Source organism: Pelobates fuscus, chromosome 1 (assembly GCF_036172605.1).
Source record: "Pelobates fuscus isolate aPelFus1 chromosome 1, aPelFus1.pri, whole genome shotgun sequence".
In the NCBI taxonomy this organism is placed as follows: Eukaryota; Metazoa; Chordata; class Amphibia; order Anura; family Pelobatidae; genus Pelobates; species Pelobates fuscus.
In genome coordinates, this window is record NC_086317.1 from 270977788 (window position 1) to 271001224 (window position 23437).

The following is a 23437-nucleotide window of genomic DNA, read 5'->3' on the forward strand; positions in this document are numbered from 1 at the left end:
GTAACTGAGCGACCGGATGGAGGAGCTTTACACTGCTTCTCCTTCCTGTCAGTAACATGCAGCAACCTCACAGCTCTCAGACCCGCTGTTTAGAGTGCCCACCCAGGGCAGTTTGATAGGTGGCTGTGTTCTGTCACTCTCGGCTTCCTACGGCTCCGACCCCTCGCTCCCTCATTGGAGTGCAGAGTGAGAGCCTGGGACTGAGAGAATCGCGTGGGAGGGCATGCAACAGGAGACACAGGAGCTGTGCACAAATGGTGTAAAAAGGTAAGAGATCTCTTATTGGTGTGCCCGACTGCCACTGTCCCCTCCCACACATCCACTGCTGCACACCTCACTGTCCCCCTCCCACACTGCCACTGCCCTCCTCCCCACTGTCCTCATCCCACACTGCCACTGCCCTCCTCCCCACTGTCCTCATCCCACACTGCCACTGCCCTCCTCCACACTGCCCCCATCCCACACTGCCACTGTCCCCTTCCCCACACAGCCATTGTTCTCCTCACCACACTGCCACTGTCATCCTCCCCACTTGCACTGCCCTCTCCCACTTTCATCCTCCCATACTGACACTGCCACTACCCACAGTATCCCTCCCCACTGGCATTGCCCTTCTCCCTCTGTCATCCTCCCACATTGCCACTGCTCCTTCCCCACTGTCTCCCTCGCACACTATCACGGCCCTCCTCCCCACTGTCACCCTCCCACACAGTCACTACCCCCTCCCCACTGTCACCCACCCAAACTGTCAGTGCATCCATCCCACACTGCCTCTGCCCCCTTCCCACTGTCCCCCACTCCACTGTTTACCTCCCACACTCACTGCTCCCTCACAACTGTCATCCTTCCACACTGCTCCCTCCCCATCGTCTGCCTCCCACACTGTCACTGCCCCCCTCCCCGCTGCCACCCTCCCATACTGTCACTGCCTCCCTGTCAGTGCATGCATCCCACACTGCCACTGCCGCTCCTCACTGTCATCCTCACACACTGCCCCCTTCCCACTGTCACCCTACCTCACAATCACTGCCCCCCCCACTGTCACCCTGTCACTGCCCCCTCTCGACTGCCACCCTCCCACACTGTCACTGCCACCCTCCCACACTGTCACTGCCACCCTCCCACACTGCCACTGTCTCCCTCCCCACTGTTTCCCTACCACACAGTCACTGCCCCCCACTGTCACCCTGCCACCCTGTCACTGCCCCTCTCCACTACCACCCTCCCACACTGTAACTGCCCCCCTCACCACTGTCTCCCTTCCACACCTGACACCTGTCCTCTTGCCATACGCTGCCACCCTCTATCCACACACTGTCACTTGTCCTTCCCACACTGTCAGTCACCCCCTACAGACAATGTCACCTGCCCTCTACCATATCGCCCTCTGCCCTCTTCAGTGTTACCCCAATGCTGTCACCCTCCCCACACACTGCCACCCCACTTTCACCTGTCCTCCTCCCACACTGTCACACACACCCACATTGTCACACCCTCCCCCACACTGTCATAAACCTGCCCAAACTGTCACCAACCTCCCCAAACACTACCCCCACACACTGTCACCTGTTTTCCTTCCACACTAACCCCCCCAACTGCCCTCCCACATACTGTCACCTCACTCTCCAATCCCCTTTCCACACATTGTCACCTCACTCCCCACACAGTGCCCCCACGCTCTGTCACCTGTCCTCTCCCCACACTGTCACCCACCTCCCCCCACTCTATCCTCCTCCCACACACTGCCACCTCACAATGTCACCCTTCCACACACTGCCCCTCCCCCACACTGCCACACCCACTGTCAATGGACGAGCAGGCAGAAAAAAGGGGAAACTAAGCAGATAAAAATGTATAGATTTGAAATAATCGCAACTATATTAATTACAAACATTTTGCTAATATGGGGGTACAATTTATGGACCCAAGGGGTACTCAAGAAAAAAAGGTTGGGAACCACTGGTTTAGAAAATCACTTCTGATTATGTCAGCCAAGCAGGCAGATCAGGGGCAGAGGCAGCAGCGGCAGTCTTGAATAAAAGTAAGATTTTACTATATTGTTTAAATTCTTTATTTTCCGTGCATTTTAGTTTTTAACAAAACATACTTGTGTTGCCTTAACAGCATTGACAAGTTAGTGAATGGCATTGTCAGTAACATAGTTTAGAGTTAGTCAACACGTTTTACATGTGAATATTAATAGGAACGAAGAGTAGGCAGCAAGCATATTTTGTTTGTCCTTCAGTTCAACAGTCGAAGGATCTAGCATGTGTCCGTGTAGTCAGGGAGAACTTAGTAGAAATGTGTATGCACTTTCCTTTTTTCCTGTGAGTCGAGTGTGCCCATGTTATTGGTACCCATAGGGTGGTCTGGGTGTAATTAAGCAAGTCGAGTGCGTAGATAGTAAGTCTTGTGTGCGGTTGGATGTCACCTTCCCTTGTTGTTTAGAGGGGCATAAGGTTGGTTAGTTTTGTCGCTCATCGCAGTTTGAGTTGGTGTTTATGTCTCAGTGTGGGCCAAGAGCTTCTGTCAGTGCCGTAGTGTGGGTTGTGCTGTACGTGGTATAGTGGGTAGTGTCGACCCCTAACCTAAGAGGGTCGCGGGGGGGGGGGGGGAAGGGAGATCACGTCTCAGTCTATGTAGGGGGAGACAGTAATAAAACATGGTATATAGAGAGAACAGTAGGTTGAGCTTAGGTAAGAGAACAGAAGAGCATGGAAATTAGTGGTAGATATTTTATGTGGTGTTCAGGTCACTGCCTCCTGTCTCTTGTTGCCCCTGGGGAAGAATGGAACTGTTCTCTCTGGGTCCCATGAGTTTGTTTCTGGATGCTGATGTTGTTCCGCGTGTTGAAGTGTTCTGTGGTAGTCCCACTTTTTGGAGAAGCGCAGGGGCCTTGGAGAGAGAGGTGAGTTTAAGGACCTCTGCTCTGCTGATGACCGCCAGTGTTCTCGGCAACAGCCATCTGTACTCTACTTTCCCTTTCCGTAGTCGTTCCGTTACTTCGCTCAAGGACTTTCTCCAGAGAAGGGTGTTCCGCGTGATATCTTGGAAAAAGGTGAGTTGTGAATCTTAGAAGGCCAGTGGTGTCTTGTCTCTCACCACTGCTAGTATGCGGCGTTTGTCTGTCATGGAGTGGCAGGAGACTGACATCCTTTTGAGGCTGTTGTGGGTGCCCGTTTGGCCTTATTCATGCGGAAGTGGCTGTCGAAGTCCAGCTTTTTAGCTTGAGTGTGCTTGTTTGATATGCGATCTTCCGTGGCGTCTAGTGTTTTCGGAGCTCTGTGTTCGCCGTCTGCAAGTGTTTCAGGGTGTCCCCCATGCTTTTCACCTCTTGTCTGAGGTCTAGTATGTCCTCTTCAGAGGCCTGAACTCGTGCTGTCACTGCCTGCGTTTCTGTGCGCATTAGGTTTGTCAGACTCAAACATCTGCCTCATTTCTTGTAGCAAGAGTCTGATATCTTTTTTAGTGGCTGGGGCTGAGTCATTCCCTTCTGCTTGTGGGCTGTGGGGGATTCTGATCGCCTGTCTGCTCTGCGTCCTTGTGGCAGCTGTTCTGAACCTGTGGAGCCAGTCTCCTGGTCCTGGTCGGCCGCCATTTTGTTACCTGCAGTGCGCTGTAGTAGGGCCCCTATATCCTGTGAGTCCCTGGGTGCAGCCTGCTGTGGCTTCTGTGATCGTCTCCCCATGTTGTCGGTGGTAGTAGTCCGTCTGTCGGTACCAGTCCTCGAGGCCCGGGAAGGACATCGTGGGTAGTGGTGATGCCTGCGGGAGGGCGAGGCAGGCCCGAGATTTGCGGACTTGTTTTTTGCCCGGTTGTGTGTGTAAAAAGGGCATCGGTGGGGAGCCCTGGTGCTGTGGCTATGGGTCTCACGGGTCGATGGTCCCTTGTACCTGTGATGCTTGGTGGAGACGTGGAGAATGGCGTCTATTCGGCTCCATGGTTAAGCTCCCTCTCAGATTTTACTATATTTAGGAGGGCTAGATGGTGGTTTTAACACTACAGGGCCAGGAATTGATGTTTGTTTTCCTGACACTATAGCGTTCCTTTAACTTCTTATTTCAGACCAGGCTAAGGGAGTGCAAAGGTTGTGCCTTATGTCGTTCAAAATTTCTTACATGTTGGAACTTTAATATTTGAACCATTTTCACCAGATTTTATTGTATGCTTCAAGACTTCCGCTATTATAGTAAATACAGTTTTCCATTGTCCCTTCATAGTTTATTTGGACTTTAACTACATTCGGAATTTCTTTTCCAAAAAAGTTTCGTGGCCATCAGGACATGGATTAACAGATTACGAATCAACCTGGGTAAACTGGGGAAATTAAGATGGCATATAATAACATTTTCAGGAGTTAGAATAGGGATATGTAATTTTAAGTATTTAAACATCTGGGAAATGATAAAAAGCAAGCAGTTCCACAAAATGTTTGAGTGGGGCCTGAATAGAGATCTGATTCAATTTTTTTTTTTTAGGGGGGGAGGGGGGAAATAAAAAAATTATCGGATCAAGAGTTATATACTTGATGTATTATAGGATGTGCAATAATTAGTTTTGGTTATTTGTGTTTAAAGTTTTCCTACTACCCAGAACAGATAGATGGTAGGGCTTGATATGTACACAGATTTAAAAAAAAAAAAAATTGCAACATTTAATCATCATTACACCAAGATTTCTTTAATGAGTTGGTGTTCCCACTTTTTAGTTATTGGGAAAACATTACCTTGTCATGAAGTACCGTATATACTCGAGTATAAGCCGACCCGAATATAAGCCGAGGCCCCTAATTTTATCCCAAAAAACTGGGAAAACTTATTGACTCGAGTATAAGACTAGGGTGGGAAATGCAGCAGCTACTGGTAAATTTCTAAATAAAATTAGATCCTAAAAAAAATATATTAATTGAATATTTATTTACAGTGTGTGTATAATGAATGCAGTGTGTGCGTATGTGTGTGTGTATGAGTGCAGTGTGTGTGTGTATGAGTGCAGCGTGTGTGTATGAGTGCAGCGTGTGTGTGCATGAGTGCAGCGTGTGTGTGCATGAATGCAGCGTGTGTGTGCATGAATGCAGCGTGTGTGTGCATGAATGCAGCGTGTGTGTGCATGAATGCAGCGTGTGTGTGCATGAATGCAGCGTGTGTGTGCATGAATGCAGTGTGTGAATGCAGTGTGTGCAGGGCCGGTGCAAGGATATTTGCCGCCGTAGGCAAAAAAAAATTTGCCGCCCCCTCCCCCCCCCATATGTCCTGACTTCCCCTCCTCCTCCCTCAGTGGTCCTTACCTCCCCACCCCCGTGTTCCTTCACCCCCTCCCCCAGTGGTCCTGACTCACCCCTCCCCTAGTGGTCCTTACCCTCCCCTCCCCTAGTGGTCCTTATCCCACCCCCTCCCTCTCATAGTGGTCCTTATCCCCCTTCTCCCTCCCATAGTGTTCCTTATCCCCCCCATCCCTCCCATAGTGGTCCATATACCCCCCCCCTCCCTCCCATAGTGGTCCATATACCCCCCTCCCTCCCATAGTGGTCCTTATCCCACCCCCTCCCATAGTGGTCCTTATACCCCCCCTCCCTCCCATAGTGGTCCTTATACCCCCCCCTCCCTCCCATAGTGGTCCTTATACCCCCCCCTCCCTCCCATAGCGGTCCTTATACCCCCCTCCCTCCCATAGTGGTCCTTAACCCACCCACCCCCATAGTGGTCCTTATACCCCTTTTTTTGTTATTATTAACTTTTTTTTATTATTATTTTTTTATTATTATTTCTTATTTTATTTATATATATTTTTTTTTCGTCCCCCCTCCCTGCTTGATATATGGCAGGGAGGGGGGCTCTCCTTCCCTGGTGGTCCAGTGGCAGTTCAGTGGGGGGGAGAGGGGGGCTGGCAGAGCTGTAACTTACCTGTTCTGCAGCTCCTGTCAGCTCTCTCCTCCTCTGCGCCGTCCGTTCTGCTCTTCTGTCAGCTTACACTGTAAGTCCATTTACACTGGGAGCTGACCGAGGTGCTGACCGGACGGCGCAGAGGAGGAGAGAGCTGACAGGAGCTGCAGAACAGGTAAGTTACAGCTCTGCCAGCCCCCCTCTCCCCCCAGTCTGTATTATGGCAATGTAAATTGCCATAATACAGACCTTGACTCGAGTATAAGCCGAGTTGGGGTTTTTCAGCCCAAAAAATGGGCTGAAAAACTCTGCTTATACTCGAGTATATACGGTAGATAAATATTAGGAAAGATAGTCTTCCTTCAGTTAACCTTGATGTCATGAGTAGTGATGTCCCGAACGGTTCGCTGGCGAACATAGCTTGTTCGCCACAGACGGCGAACATATGCGATGTTCGACAAAAGAAAAGGAGGTTCTGCGCACACTTTGGATGTATGATGTATTCTGTAAAATAAACAACTTTCATAAATAATATTTGAATAAAATATTTGATTTTCAACTTATCCTGGTTCCTGATTGTATCCAGACGGAATTTGATGTCCGTTTCTGGTGGGACCCATCTGCACAGAGCACGTTACAAAGATCATTTGATGTGCCTTTAAAGTAGAGAGCCGACTGATATGGCTCTCTAAAGTGTGAGTGCTTCTATTTATTCGCTCTAAAAGTATTGGGATTTTATATATTGCCCTATGAAAGTTGTTTATTTTACAGAATACATCATACATCCAAAGTGTGCGCAGAACCTACTTTTCTTTTGTGTAAAATTCCATATGCAAGTGTTTTTAGGTGACTAAAACACGGGTTTGGTTTTTTTGACGCACTGGGATTTTATGCGCATATTGTTTAGCGCCATTTCTCCTAATCCTTGTGTGTGTGTGTGTGTATATGCGATGTTCGGTCCGCCCCGTATTCGTCATCATTGAGTAAACTTTGACCCTGTACCTCACAGTCAGCAGACACATTCCAGCCAATCAGCAGCAGACCCTCCCTCCGAGACCCTCCCACCTCCTAGACAGCATACAATTTAGATTAATTCTGAAGCTGCATTTTTTTATTTATTTTTAGACAGAAGTGGGTTATATTTGAGCATGCTAGGCTGAACGTGCGTATATCATGGCTAATTGCACTGAGGGTATGAGTATATAGCAGTACATTGTTGTGAAAGATGTCTGTCATGTTTAGGGTGTAGCTTGCACGTTATCAACTGTGTATTTATATCAGCAGCTCCACCACTAGTTATAAATCAAGTGTGAGTCGCCCCATGAGATGAGACTAGTGAATAACATAATACATGAACGGTTAAGGTAAAGGCATGTAAGGAACTACGACAATAAACTCTTTAGGAGGTGAAATAATGACATGTTTAAACGCTTGCTACTTTACGATTAGTTAATGTGCAGAGAGCAGTTCATGTGATCAAAGGCATGGTGTGGAGGATCGGCTATAGTGGGACATGCTTGGCAGGTTGCTGTTTACTGCTTGTGCTCATCCGATCCCTTCTGGGCGCCAGGTGCAGACCCTGGGAGTCCCTGATACCTGGAACAACAAAGGCAAGTCTCTGGCTGAGTGCCAGGTTCGCGGCTTGAGGTGGTGGAAACTTGTTTTGTCGGGTGGTTGGATCTATCCCGGTGGTGCTTCACATCCGGTGCGGGATTGTGGTGGCTTAAGGTGGAGGCAAGTGCTTGACGTGGGGCAGGCTCTGAATTTCTGTTTGTGCCTCCGGTCCCGTCTTCGACGCCTTTTGTGTTGGTGGATTTTAATGGGGACTGCTTCGCTTAGCTGTGGTGGAGCTTGTTGGGGCTGTGGTGGAGCTTGTTGGGGCTTCCTGCTTGTTATTTGCTTCCAAAATTGATTAAAGAGTCTGTCCAGCTTAGACTCCATATCCTGCCATGCTTTGCTGGTACCAGGAGGACACGCGGCTGCAGCCATATTGGGAGAGTCGCAGATGAGTATGTCAGCCTGGGCGGCTGTGCTCTGTGCATCCATTAGCTCCAGACAGCCTCTCAGGGGTGGACCGGGATAACCCCCACCGGTCCGAGGGGGGGTACCTGAGCTCCTGCCGGGAAGTAGCTGCTCCTGGGAATCCCCGGATCGGGAGATCGGCTGCCTCTCCCGCCCGGTGAGCACCAGGCCACACTTGCCACGCGGAGGTAAGACTCTGTCGAGTTGCTGACCGCTATTAAGTATGTCGGGTCGGTCAGGTAGGAGCAACATTGCTGGGTCATCCCCTTCTGGGGTGAAATTAGCTTGTTGATAGCTGCTTAAAGTGAGATATTGAGGGAGCTCACATGAAGTGCGTCTTTCCTCCATGACAGCTAGGCCCCGCCCCCCCGGAAGCTGCATTCTTAGTGAGAGGAGGGACAGTGTAGCTGCTGCTGATTTAATAGGGAAATCGATAGCTAGGCTAGTGTATTCAGTGTCCACTACAGTCCTGAAGGACTCATCTGATCTCTGCTGTAAGGACAGCACCCCAAAAAGCCCTTTTTAGGGCTAGAACATCAGTCTGCTTTTTATTTTTCCTGTGTAATCTAATTGCAGTCGCCTGCCTGCCAGCGTTTGTGTCAGGCTCACAGCGTATACTGTGCCCACTTGCCCAGTGCCACCACTCATATCTGGTGTCACAATAGCTTGCATTTAAAAAAAACAAAACTTTTTTTGACTGTGAAATAATAGCAGTCAGTTTCCTTCACACGTGTGCGTTTCAGGGCCTGCCAGGACACAGTGTCACACCAGTGCAACTCATATCTCATATTTTTTTAAAAATTCAGGGGGCTTGTTGTCACCTTTCGGGGACCCTTGGTGTTGTACGTGGCTGGGTGGAGGAAGAGACCTTTAATGACATCAGTGAGGACAAGGAACGGGACATGGCTAGCTTGGTATCCAACCTTGTGCAAATGGGGAGTTTGCGGTTGTGCAAATGGACTGTTTGCGGTTGTTTGCGGTGCGTTAAACTGGGAGTTTGGTCTGTCACTGTGAAGCGGGCGTAACCCTTACACTACCTGATCGATACAACATCATACCTGATGTTTTAAAGCACGTTATTCCAAACAATTTAGGGATGTTAGGTGATTTATGCCCTTTATGGATTAAAACCAGACTCTGCATCAACTATGTAATTTTCCATGGGAGTTTTGCCATGGATCCCCCTCCGGCATGCCACAGTCCAGGTGTTAGTCCCCTTGAAACAACTTTTCCATCACTATTGTGGCCAGAGAGTCCCTGTGGGTTTTAAAATTCGCCTGCCCATTGAAGTCTATGGTGGTTCGCCCGTTCGCGAACATTTGCGGAAGTTCGCGAACGGAAAATGTTATGTTCGCGACATCACTAGTCATGAGCTGATGAGCATTGTTACCTGCATTAGCATTTGCAAAGGAGTGAAATATTAACCATCCGCCCAATTACATTCTATAGATGGGAAACCACAAATTTGGGGACGCCCATATAGAGTTGCATATCACTTTTGGCAGGGAATCTATATCTCTCACACATCGCTATTTTCCAAAAAAGAAAGGTCATCCTTAGACCATTGTGAGAGTAATAATTTAAGAGATGTAATGTTGTGCAATTCAAGGGGTAAGATTTAAAGCTTATAATATTAATATTGGTAGATTGTAGACTGTGGCATCTTTCTGATTTCCCACTGTGAAGGGTTTCAATGTTTACCATGCTATCTGTTAATCTAAGTATATATTACATTGCATTGCAATGTAATGTAAATAACCAATCATTGTACACTGTCTCCTTCACTTGAATTACCTGTTTTTTTTAGTGTTTTTGGCGCTTCAAAATATTGATTTGAATTGTATGTTTTGTGCCATGATAAAACTGCCTAATATATATATATATATATATATATAATATTTTTTTATTTTTTTTTCACTACATGTGCTTATGATTTTTTTTTTTTTTTTTATAAATTTTGCATATAAACTGGGCACAAAATTCATACTCTGCTAGACTGGTTAACATGTTTCTAGTCACTTGAGGGCCATGGCACACTCACCAGGAAGCTTTTACAATACAATATGGATATTCAGAACATCAGTTAATTTTATGACCCAACAACCCAGCACCAGAAAGAGACCTTTTTTAGAGGATGCAGGGGGGGGAAGAGATACCGTAGAAGACAAGAGAATGAGAAAATGGAGCAGATAGGTATATTTAATCTATCTGAGGTCAACCTAACCAAAAACCAGATAAAGGTGCTAAACAAGGGATTAAAATATGCCCCGACAGTGGGGTCAGATCCCTTCATGGCGTTTTTAGACGTACAAAAATATATGAGAAAACTGACCTTAAAGAAATTCTTCCTAAACTATCCAGCTCCTGGGGCACCGAAACCAGAATACAGCACTTTCCATCATACGAACCTAAGAAACAACTCTACCTTTTGTCCCTCGAACCAAACCAGTGGCCCCATGTCAGCTTTTAGCCTGGCAGTAATCGCGGACATAGACAAATTACCCAAGAAAGTAGCTAAGCATAAACAAAATTTAAGTGTATGGGAACGCACGGCACTTAAGGAACTTAGCGACAACATGGAGATTACAATAAAACCGGCGGACAAGGGAGGTGGAATTGTGGTCCTTAACACTAAAGACTATGATATGGAGTGCAGGAGAATTTTGAATGATACCGCAACATATAAATTAATCAATAGCGACCCCACACTGGACACAAAACAACGCCTTTTCCATATTTTAGAGAAAGGGAAGTTCTTAAACATTTTAACCAAAAAAGAACTGGAGTTTGTCATGGTGATATATCCAAAAAAAACAGTATTTTACCAATTACCAAAAATCCACAAAAACCTCTCAAATCCCCCGGGAAGACCCATTATCTCCGGGATAGGATCACTAACATGCAATTTATCCCAGTATATAGACGTCATATTGCAACCATTTGTTAAAAAAGCAAGATCCTACCTAAAAGACAGTGGAGACCTTTTGAGAAAAATAGAAGGCCTAAAATGGGACCAGGACTACTATATGGTGACTTGTGATGTAACATCTTTGTACACCGTCATTAAACACGACCAGGGGATAGAGGCAATAAGAAAAACATTATATGAAGAACCCACAATGCTAATGGAACAAGTGGAATTTTTGATTGAGTGCATCGATTTTATATTAAATAACAACTTTTTTTGGTATGGCAGTGACATATATCTACAGACCAATGGTACCGCTATGGGGACCAGGTTCGCCCCCAGCTATGCCAACATCTTTATGGCCCACTGGGAGAATCTATTTATTTGGCACGGGCACCAGTGGGAGGCGAACCTGGTCTTCTATAGACGGTACATTGATGATTGTTTTTTTGTGTGGAAGGGGGAGGAGACGGAACTCATCAATTTCCTGGCATACATTAACCAGAACATATATAATCTATCATTTACATACAAATATAGCTCTACAGACATCGATTTTTTTGTATTTGATCCTCTATACCGACTCACAGAATATTTTAAAATCAAAGACCTTTTTCAAGAGTGTGGACGTAAATAGTTACATTTGGACTTCAAGCTGTCACTATCCATCATGGCTGTCAAATGTCCCATTTGGCCAATTTTTAAGGGTCAAAAAGAACTGCACGGACCCTGAGGTATATGAATCGCAAGCACTAAAAGTAAAACAGCAGTTTGCTGAGAAAGACTACAGCGAGGAATCACTGGAACTAGCTCTCCGAAAAGTGAAAACAATAGAACGCACGACCCTTTTACAAACTAAGCAGGAGAAAGCCAAAAGGGACAAGGATACGGAAAACATGTGTCCGGTGGTGTTCAACTATAGTGCACAAGCGAACTCTATAAAGGCGAGTGTACAAAAGCATTGGCATCTACTCCGGCAAGACCCGGCTTTAGCCACACTTCTACCTATACGACCCAGGATAATATTCAGGGGGGCCCCTACATTACAGGATAGATTAGTTCATAGTTATCATAAACCTATGAAACCCACTCACTTTTTAACAAGTCAAAAGGGATTCTACAAATGTGGGAACTGTAACATATGTAAAACCAGTTCCAAAGGAAAAAACCAAACCTCCTTCCAGTCATCAGTCACAAAAGAAACCTACAATATCAAACACTGCATCACCTGCAATACCAAACAAGTGATCTACAAGTTGGAGTGTCCTTGTGGCCTCCAATACGTGGGTCAAACAAAAAGGATACTCAAAATTAGACTCGGAGAACATGTCTACAACATCAAAAGGGGCTTTGAGCAACATTCTCTCTCCAACCACTTTAGAACACACCACAACAGAGATCCAACACTTCTTTCATACTGTGGGATAGAGAAGGTGGAAATACCATGGAGGGGAGGCGAACCAAGCAAAACCCTAACATACCGGGAAATGTTCTGGATCTATACCTTAAAGACCCTGACCCCTTTGGGTCTGAATGCTGAACTAGAATTAGCTAACATACTATAAAGGAGAACCGGAACTGTAATTAGCTTTGGATTATCACTTACTAAAAGGAAATAGCTTAAGCCTCAAATTCCAGATTTCTCTCAAGTTCGGAGCTTTTCTAGAAAAGAAGTAGTATATTAGTCTCCATATCTTCTCATGTGTTTCTGTCTTAAACCATGGGCTCTGAGCTCTAGGTTCATCCAAAGATTTAGAATCCAACATTTTTTTTTATTTTTTTTTTTCCCTCTATAAATTTTCTTTTTTATAAATTTATAAAATTATCACGCTTTAGGATGTCTTGTTATTGAGTTTCAGTCCTGATGGGAAAACTCGAAACAAAGTATATATCCCGAAATCATTTACAGTATGACTATACTTGTCCTTATGCTAATACATAATTTAAATACAATTTAAACACTTTCAATTAATGATATCACATCAAAATGTGATTATATGCAATTATTGCAAATGTCTGTTCTTATGACTGTTCCATGATAAACGTAAATAATTATGTCAGAATTAAGCTAGATCTATAAATTTGTAATAAGTATCACTACAGAGTAGCTTTATATTTCAATTTCAATTTGATGTGTTATAAGTGCAGATGCACTAATTTTAGTCCATATAAACATTGTATTTTACTATATTTTATCATATGTTTTATAAGCAAGCTTTCCTCAGCTCTCCCCTATGTAAAACATTTATTTTTCATTTATTTTTCAAAAAAAGGAGTGTATCCCTTTAAGAAATTTAAATTTTTTTTACCCGGCAAGGTATAAAACTGCCACATCAAGCCTCAAGCACCTATCTTGAAAAAGCCCTCTGTGGAAGGGCGAAACGCGTCGATAGGGTGCTTTTTTCTTCATTGAGAACTACCATTTGCAGCAGACTGCACCAGCGCCTACCAGAAGCCGGTTTTTCCAGCCAGCGTTTTCCCTCTGAGCATATTACCGACAACCTACCCGAGTGCACCGGAGAGGAGCTGTCATAGGGAAACACACAAGCCGCTGGGACAGATCTTTTTGCCTGCAATATATATTACGATGAGTACTACATTTTATTTTATGTAAGAGTCTTATGTAGGGGGGGGATCCTTTTAACTTTGTTCCTGTATATTGGACAATAAATACCTTTTTGATACAGTATTACGCTATGTATCTTTCCCTGTCTCCGTTTTTTTAAAGGTATCTCAATTCACTTTCGAGTCCCAGCAAATCATTACGAAATTTGGATTTTTTGTTCAGGACTTTGTTACAGATAGAACATTTGGACACATTTTTATCTTTTTCCCTTTTTTTTCTTTTTTCTGTGATCTATATGATTTTTTTTATATTATTGTTTTTTTTCATATTAAATGCCCCCTTTTTATTTTTAAAGGGGAATATCTACTAAGCGCTGAAACTCATATGCTAATTTTATGACCTTGTCTGTCTTAGCTGTCATACCTTGCGTTTTTTCCTCTTTTTTTTTTTTACGTACTTTTAAATGTTGTTCACATTTTGCAACAGTCACATGAAGACCTAGCAAGGTACATGGTATTTTTTTTTTTTTTTAATGGGAATTTTGCCATGTATTACAAAATAAGAGACTGATGATAAAATTAGGCAATCCTAAAAAAGAACTACGTGGATCAGTTAGGACCCAAAACAATGTGAATCCTAGTGCAATAATCTTTGCCCACTTATCCTTCAAGTGGAAGCACTGACAAATATTGAGAAATAATGTTTCAAACATAGAGGCTGCTGGATCTCTAGTAGCTTGAATGTGCCTAAATAATTAGACTTACTGCACTGATCTAATCGTTAAATAATCAATTACATTAGAAGACGTCTTGCATATTTAGTGAATGATAATGTGCCATTCCTATGTGTAGTGTTGTATACGCATAGTTTGACTAGATATTTCCAGTATCTTCAAAAAGTAGACTTTTGCGGTATTTATGCAATTAGCTGAGTGAATGGAATCGCATTTGGGCAGTTGCAAAATTCTCCTATTGCAGAATCTCATCACACACACTTATGTTAATATCAAGCTAATATTTTGTTTTACTTTAGGGAAATAAATTATGGGGTGGAAGATTTGTTGGCAGCATAGACCCCATTATGGAGATGTTCAACTCTTCCGTGTCCTATGACAAAAGGATGTGGTCAGCAGACATCAGAGGAAGTCAGGCTTACGTCAAGGGTTTGGAGAAAGCTGGCTTAGTGAACAAGTCTGAGATGGAAGAAATTGTGACTGGGCTCGATAAGGTACGTTAAACTTATGACCTTACATGCTGTTCATTAGGTTTTCATTTGTTGACACTGTTCTTTCAGTAGTTTTGTATTGAGTTTAGAATCTATACACAAGTCTTAACCACTTAAGGACGAAGGCAATGGTCCAAGTTTTGAAGCAAACCATAATTTGCCTATTTCATGTTATGCTCTCCCACAATTATATAATTTTGTTTGCTTTTACTAAAATAAAAAATACTCATATTTGTATGTGGTGATGCCCTAATGTACAGGTTTCATGGTGTTTTGAAAACTTACAGGGTCAAAAGTAAGGTTTGCCCATATCAGTTTTTACACATTGAAATTTACCAGATTATGTTGCTTTTGAGACCATATGACAGCCCAGAAATTAAAATTACTGCCATCATGGCATACAATTTGCAAAAGTAGAAAACCCAGGGTATTCAAAATTGAGTATGTCCAGTCCTTTTTAGTAGCCACTTAGTCACAAACCCTGGCCATATATATATATTCTACACACACACTTTTAAGTGTTTTTTTTTTTTTTTTTAACACATACTTCCCTTTCACCAAGGATATCAGCATTGTATATTTTTACTGCTCTAAAACACTCATATTTGTGCTCAGCGATGTCATGATTTATGAGGTGTGACGGAACGCCGGGTACCTCCGTCAGTCGCTGCTTCCTAGTACTGGCGAGTACCATCAGCACTGCACTGGAACACCATAACCACCGTAAACCCCCCGAACTGCCACAGCTTGGTTGGGGTCTCGCCGTCCTCCACCCACCTTGGACCCAAGACCAGGATCCAGCTTCCAGTGGGTAGGCCTCTTAGTCCCGAGAGCGTAGCAGCAACAGCTCTTACAAGAGCTTAGTGATTATACTCAGGGGAGTATAGTGATTATAGCAATCCCCAGAGTGTAGTTCTCCAATCCCCCAAACATGAGCCAAGACTTCATGAAGGTGCAAGATCTGAGAGTTTAATAGTACAGGTTGGATTTTTCAGGCCAGACCTGATGGGGCACAGGACACAAATTGTACAGACCAATAGAAACAATGTAACAATGCCTGACACTCCCACATACAGCACACAATCCCTCCCCTCTGCCTGTGATACAATTAAGGTAGGTAATGTATTAACGTAATTATCCCCAAGCCTACACACATTTTACCAAGTCTCATAAGTGCCCCAAAATACAACATATCCCCTGATAGCCCTGATCTGGGTGAACAACATGTCCAAAAATCACCCAGATCAGAGCAGGGGTTCAAAAGTTTCATGGAAGTCTCTTTTTTGACCGGCCGCAAGCATGGCTTCATGCCCAAAATAGTTCCAGAGAATTAGGCTGTGCGGCCGGTCTATTTCCAATGATTAAAGTGCACTTCAAATAGTCGAACGGGAGCGTTCGTGTACAAAGTCAGTGTTGAAGTGTGTTCGGTAGATTATTTCTACCGAATGGCTTTCTGTTCGTGCATATTTAACCGATGGAGGTGGAAGTCCCAGCAGTGTTCGTGCCGCCGAGTGTCCGATTTCAGTTCCATGAACTCGACAGCAAAACACAGCTGACCACGTTCGATTAAACAAGCTAGCCGCCGCCACGTGTTTGACTATACAAACGGCGACCACCCAGCCCTTCGTCAATTAAGCTGCGGTTAACCACAGCTTCTAGGAGATTAACAGGCTGCACACTCCACTTGCAGGTGGTCCGGCTGTTCGACAGTTTGTTCGGTAAACAAACACCATAAGCCTAATCCATTCGGGTAAGCCCCATATACGGCACCATAGAAGAGAAAAAAGGCACGAACAGTGATACAGCAAGTTTTATCACAGGGGCCATAGTCCCAGGGTAAAAGGCTGGCAAGTAGTCCCCTCCAAAAGTCGGTGGCGAAGTTGCTTTCGTCACTTGAGTTTTTGGAAATGTACAGGGTCAAAGATAGGGCTTGCTAATTAGTTTATCTGGAGTTTTATTCTAGGTGTATTTTGAAATGGGGGTGAGGGGGGTGGGGAAGGATCTAGATAATCTACTGCAGGGGGACTGCCTGGCTTGTCAGGTAGATCACCCAATATAGAATTAATAAAAATATTGCAGTTCCACCGTGATCACATGACTTGGATTGGCTGCAGGGTGACTGCCTTGATTGCCAGGCAGGTCCTCCATACACTATCGAAGTGGAGGGTAAGTGTCTGTCTGGGCTGGGGGGAGGGGCAGATTGTTAGGGCGTGCTATGCCGCCCCATGGCATTAAAGCCCTCCTTTGGTACGACAGGATAGCACACTCTAATGTCACGAAGGGATTTAAAAAACAAAGTATTATCATATAGCATTAGGATGGCTGTCATGTGTTTTATCACAATGCAGCACTTTTAACTAGGATTAGTAACTCCAATATTAACCTAAAAATGTCTGTGTGCACATCTTATCCATATCTATACTACTGCTACATCTTTACAATAGTCATGGCCAATTGCGATGACTGGAAGTTTTGACTGAATATGGCCACTCGGATTTTAGAAAAAAAATTTATATATATTTTTCGGTAAATTAGTTACTTCAGTTGGTACAACTTGTGACTTGTAAAAAAATAGTTTATTACAATGGACATCTGTCATTATTTTCTCACAGATCCATGGGGAATGGTCTCAAGGAACCTTCGTTCTCAGTAAGGATGATGAAGACATACACACAGCTAATGAACGTCGCCTCAAGGTATAACACTGTGATAAAGTGAAGGCAGAGATTATTACATTTAACCCCAGGGGGAGTTTGCGTGGTATGTGCTGTATGCAACACAAACTAAAGTTTAGTTATGGGCCCCGGGGGTGGAGCATTTGGAGAGTAGGGCGGGCCGGTGCTTCACTCCTCAGTTTATATACAACTGGGAGAAATAAGGTCCAGGACAGGGTTTTTGAACTGTCTCCAACCCACTGCTCGGCTGCAGATAATCAGCTGCAGCAGTGGGAATAAACCCCTCTCTACTAGGCAGGTAAAGGGGTATTGCTGGTTTCCTCCATGGAAGCAGGTAGGAGAGACACTGTTCTCTCCTGTGAGAGAGTCAAGATTTAAGGCTGGCTTGGAGGACTGGGAGTGCAGAAGGATAAGTCAAGGTGACTGAGCGCTGGAGTGCAGAGTGTTGCTATTTAACAAGGATGGTGAAACCTATGATAGGTTTAAGTTTAACCCTTGATAGAGAGGTAAATTGAAAGTTAGTCAGTGCTCAGGTTAGGTTTTTGTTTAACCCCTTAAGGACACATGACATGTAACGTGTCCTTAAGGGGTTAAAGGGAAACCTGTTACATTATTGTTTCTTTAGTTGTGTTGCTGTCTCCTTTGTGGAGTTTACCAATAAAGTGCCTGGATTATGTTAAAACCTGTGCATGTTGTTCACCTTAGATCAGGGGTGGGCAATCTGCAGCCCTCCAGATGGTTTGGACTACATCTCCCTTAATGCTCTTAGGGTCATAATGCTAGCAAAGCATCAAGGGAGATGTAGTCCAAAACATCTGGAGGGCCACAGATTGCCCACCCCTGTGGCCTAGAGAACTGTGCTAACTGCAAACAAGGATCACAGCTAGGAAGAGTTTACCATTTTTAAGCAAATAAAGTTTGCACCATGATTGACGTTATCTAGCTTTATCAAGCATACTCTTTGTGGGTTAAATATAATGAGCATTTGTTGTGCCAAGTACCAGAAGTGGAGCAACCAGCATGGACGTCAATGTAGTGTTCGTGTTCCTGTAGCAATAAAATATACATTCAACAGCTGTGAACTACAGAGAAACCATTTACTTGTTTAAATATAGTCAATTAGACAGAATAACTCTTTTTAAATTTCACAATGTATTCTTAGGATGATCTACAATTATTCTAAGCCAGGAAACCATTATCCAGGGACGATCTACCCATCATAAAGCAATATAGCTTATGAATGTAGTCTTTTTGTTTCGATAAAATTTAATGGTTGGACTTTATGATTAGAAAGCATTAACCGTAAACGCGATGCCTGGTCCAGTCTCCATGATATAATGTTGGAATGTACTGTCTTTATTTTGATTTAGGAACTAATTGGTGACACTGCAGGAAAACTCCATACTGGAAGAAGTAGAAATGATCAGGTATGTAAACATATATGCTCATTTAGTAACTGACCCACATGCACAAGAAGTCATTGTAAATTTTGACTTCTCATCAAGAAATGCGTGCAAAGTTCACAATTTCCACTCGCCACTAACTTTTGGTCAGTGAAAATGTTGTCCTTTTCAAATACAAATGTATCCCTGCCTCTTGACTCATGTCTTTAACTGCCTCTCTGCTATATCTAACTGGATGGCTGCCCTCTTCCTTAAACTCAACCTGTCCAAAACAGAACTTCTGGTCTTGCCTCCCTCCACATTAATGGCGTTATAATCAGTTCCACCTAGCAGATTCGCTGCCTAGGTGTTCTCTTTGACTCAGACCTCTTCTTCACCCCTCACGTTCAGTCAATTTCCAAATCGTGCCGCTTCCATCTGAAAAACAGTGCGCGCATCCACCCCTACTTAATGCTGGAAACAGGGTGCGGTTCCATGCCGCTATCCTCTCGCCTTGACTACTGAAATCTGCTTTTCAGTGGTCTTATGTGCTCCCAGCTTGCCTGTTAGTCTATAATAAATGCGGTGGCGAAGCTCATCTTCATGTCTGCCCGCATCTCCCACGCCTCCCCCTCTGTCAGTAACTGCATTGTAAGATATGGGGCTCAATTTAAAATTCTGGTTCTTGCTTTCAAATCTCTACATAATTCTACTCCCACCTATATCTCCCCCCTAATACACAAGTATGTCCCGCTAGGCCCCTATGCTCTGCTGAAGACCTAAATCTATCCTCGGTTCGTACTTCCACCTCTGCTTGCCTTCAAGACTTCTCTAGGGCTGCACCATTCCTGTGGAACTCCCTTCCCTTCTCTGTTATTTGTTCAATCAGTCTCCACTCCTTCAAAAAAATCATTGAAAACTTCCTTCATCGGGAAAGCGTATCAACTAAACTGTTAATAGTGGAAATTGTTGGCATTTTTTAAAATAATGATAATCATTGTTGATACACTCAACTGGTTTGCAATTTCAATTGACTTTTAAAGTCTGACAAGTACCATAAGACTTTAACTATGTATGCATTAACTATATATATATATATATACCTTCTGTACAAATACCCAGTTGTAGTTTAAACTACAGTATGAAGGTGTTAAGCAGAGTAAGGAAATAGAAATGGGTATTTAGTGTAAGTGTCATAATGGCGTCATTTCCTAGGTCTCACTCCATTCTAGCATTATTTATGAAGCTGGACAATGTGTAACAACATCAATTTATGAAGCAGTGCCCATGAATCGAAAGGCTGAATCATCTAGTTTCTCAGATTTCCGGGCACAGAAATTGTGAAATTGTGTCAATATTGTAAGGCCTATATTACCTCATTCTTAATTACTCTGTACCTTGTTGTGGTTCCTGTCTGGTTACAATAGCTCGTTTCTTGTTTATTAGACTACTTGCTATTTTGACCCAGCTTTCCCTTGACCATATTGACCACTGGCATCCTTGACCCAACTTTGTTTCCTCCCTTATCTCCTCTCTGGTTATCTATATAACTTTGTCTTGTTCAGTCATTCTGCTCTCTCTCTCATATGTTAAGCCTGGCCACTTCTAATGACCAGTAATATGTTCTGCTACTTGTTGGCTAATATATGTGTAGGAACTCACACCTTACGTGCAATATAAAAGTTTGCTTAGTTAGCTAATGATTTGTGGGTTTGAGATTTAATTTACTTTCTACAGCACAAGTTAGCTTATCCCATATAAAATAAAGTGTTTATATGTATTTTTTTTAACTTCTATTTCAATTTTACATTATTTTATATATTTAATGCATTATGATAATGGATCAGCTACAGCTTGGAGTGTCTCTTAAAGATACAGAATACTTAAATTATCCAGTTTTGTTACTTTAACTCCTACTTTCATAGGTTGTCACAGATATGAGGTTGTGGCTGCGGGATTCATGCTCCACCTTATGCATCCATTTAATTCGTCTTATTCGGACTATGGTAGACAGAGCAGCCATGTAAGTAACATTATTTTGTTACATTAGTTTTGCAATGCATTATTCATTGATAAGCACCTTATTAATTAGGCAAATCTGTAAAGAAACAATCCTATTTGTCTTAAAAATATACGGTACCAAAAAAAGGGGACTGCGCTTTCTCTAAAATAGGGATACCCCCTGTCAATGAATATCTGAACAACGGAGCTGCATAGCACAACCACCTACCAAAAATATTGAACTTTTTGCACACAGATAACAAAAATAAATATATATTTTTTTAATTCAATAGAAGAAAAAATACTTGCACTTCCCTGTAACAACATCCACTGTCCTGTCAGGCTTTCCAGCAGAGTCTGAGGTTGTATAGTGGGGAAAAAAAATAGTTTGAGTAAAGCAGGGTAGTGAGAATGTCTTTTCCAATTTTGCCTTCACTAGGCTTTGTCAATGATATTCAGTAATAGAATGCAAATGTCTTTATAAATATTACTACTACTAGTCACATTTTGCTCAGTTTATTTTTACATGGTTGGAAATGAATTGCCAGTGTTATCCAGCCCACCTGTTGACATAAGAACCTGTTTTAAATCAGTGACCTAGTCACTGTGAACTTGGATTTTTGTCAGTTTTTTTTTTTTTTTTATTGTTATCTTTGTACAAAAAATTTAAAAAAAAATAATTTGTGGGTGGTTGTGGTATGCAGCTCAGTTGTTTACATATTTGACGGAGGGTATCCCTATTTTAGGGAAAGCGCAGTCCTCTTTTTCTGTATATTTTACTACATATATTTAGGTTAGAGGTATTTTCCTAATGGGACTTGCTGCCTTCCTCCTAGTCCCCCCCCCTAGACCCCCAAGCCCCTCCTGTTTTTCTTGTTCTTTTTCTTTTCTTTTCCAGTAATATAAGATAGGTAGCATTAACAAAGGGCTAAAATGTTCACCATTTGAAAAAATATTCAAAACACATTCTTATACAGGGAGTACTCACTCAGTTGGTGTTCCTCAGAGAAGATCAGTTACAATGAATTAAATGTAACAGAAACCAGGAACTTCCAATCGTTATACAATCCAAACAATTGTTTGATAAATATACAAATCCTTTATTTTATAAACACCGAATTTCAGTCTGATTTGCTACTAACAATTCCGGTAGCGGACAAATTCACATTTTGCGGGTGAACCTACAGCAATCTCTAATATTAGTAATCTAAACTGTGCTTTTGACAAAATTTTCCAATTAATTTACAGGCAGACATTCTGCTTGATGTGAGCATTCTGTTGCCTTTATCAGTAATTTTGGTTCTAGATTTCAGTTGTTCAGTCGCGTTTGGACAAGCTGAAACCTGGACTACATTCAAGGTAAATCTGAGGCTGAGTTGCAAAATTCAGACATTGACAAATCTTTTGAACAATGTCCAGATTTTCCAGTCTGGTGTCCCTAGACATGCTCAACTAGCTTTTGGAGTCTAAAAGCTAGCTGGGCATCATGGGAAATGTAGTCCAGAAACACTTTATGCTGTCAAGGTTAGCCATCACTGCCCTAGACAGTCCTGGATTATTTTAGATAATCTGGAGAAAAGGTGGCATTCGGACTTCATTGAATGAACTTAAAAGACTCACTGGTGCAAAAGTTTTACCATGGCATTGTATTGGTATTGTACGGCATAGGGTATCATGCTTTTTGAGGCATTCCCTCTTAAACCATTTTTTTTGTATCTCTCTGAAACAAAATCTATTTAACAACTCTCATTTATTTTGATAACTCTAAATAGACATAGAAACTTCTATTGTTAATTTATACACTTGTTTATGCACTCATAATTTTCCAATTTGACTATTGCAATTTACTACTGATCCAAATACCCGTATTGCCCCTATTCAGTGTGTAGTGAATGCTGCTTCCAGCTTTTAATTCCATACACCTTGTTCCCTTAACTCTACGAGTGATCTTCTCTTGACTTCTGCTTGTTCCTGCCCTGCCAATTCTCATCTTCATTTTTGAAGGGCTGCCCCTTTTCTATAGAATTGCCTACCATGCCTCTCGTTGTTTTTGGGTAACCCTCTTATTACATTTGCCCTATCAGTTACCTCTCCTCCATAACCCAGCTGACTCTCTTTCTAGCTAATTTCACCACAGGCATCTTATCCATCAATAACTACCTCCTCTGACATGCTGGTATTCTTCTTGTCTGTCTTTACCCCTTCCTCATAGATCAGGGGTTCCCAACCCAGTCCTCAAGTACCCCCTACCAGTACAGAATTTAGGGATTACCCTGTTGTGTCTAAAGTGTGGTTTTTTTTTTTGTTTTTTTTTTTTTTTATAAATAAACACCTTGGACACAACAGGGTAATCCTTAAATCCTGGACTTTTAGGGGGTACTGGAGGACTGGGTTGGCAACCACTGTCATATAACTAGTTTTAAGCAGGGCTTTCTTTGGCTCTTGTCTCTGTTATTATCTTGTATGTAGGTTACTTGTCAATTATCCCCATTCTAGAACAGTAATGCTCTGCAGAATGTTGGCACTACGTGAATAATGTATAGTTATGCTAACAACTAATAATTTGTTCTATCCAGAGGTCTCCTATTTAACAGAAAACTAAACACTGGTAAAATGTATTTCTTTGTGAAGTGTTAATATAGTAGTACGAAACAGTGTGAACAAGGGTGCAGGTGGGGGAGAAGCTGAAATGGGGAAGAGAATGAGGAGTTGGAGATATGTGCGTGTGGATTCTTGGTAGGTGTTAGTGAATAGTTAAGTGTTGAAGTGCATGTGGC

The 23437-nt window shown here is 42.9% G+C and overlaps 1 protein-coding gene across 2 annotated transcripts in view; it reads left to right on the forward strand.

Moving 5' to 3' along the window:
* Positions 1–23437, forward strand: part of ASL (argininosuccinate lyase) — a 60844-nt gene that overhangs the window by 5559 nt on the left and 31848 nt on the right. For both annotated transcript variants that reach the window (XM_063457241.1, XM_063457235.1), the window contains exons 3-6: positions 14411–14605; positions 17215–17298; positions 18648–18704; positions 20585–20682. In XM_063457241.1, the coding sequence (XP_063313311.1) occupies positions 14411–14605; positions 17215–17298; positions 18648–18704; positions 20585–20682 (434 nt within the window). The remainder of the gene's footprint in view (positions 1–14410; positions 14606–17214; positions 17299–18647; positions 18705–20584; positions 20683–23437) is intronic.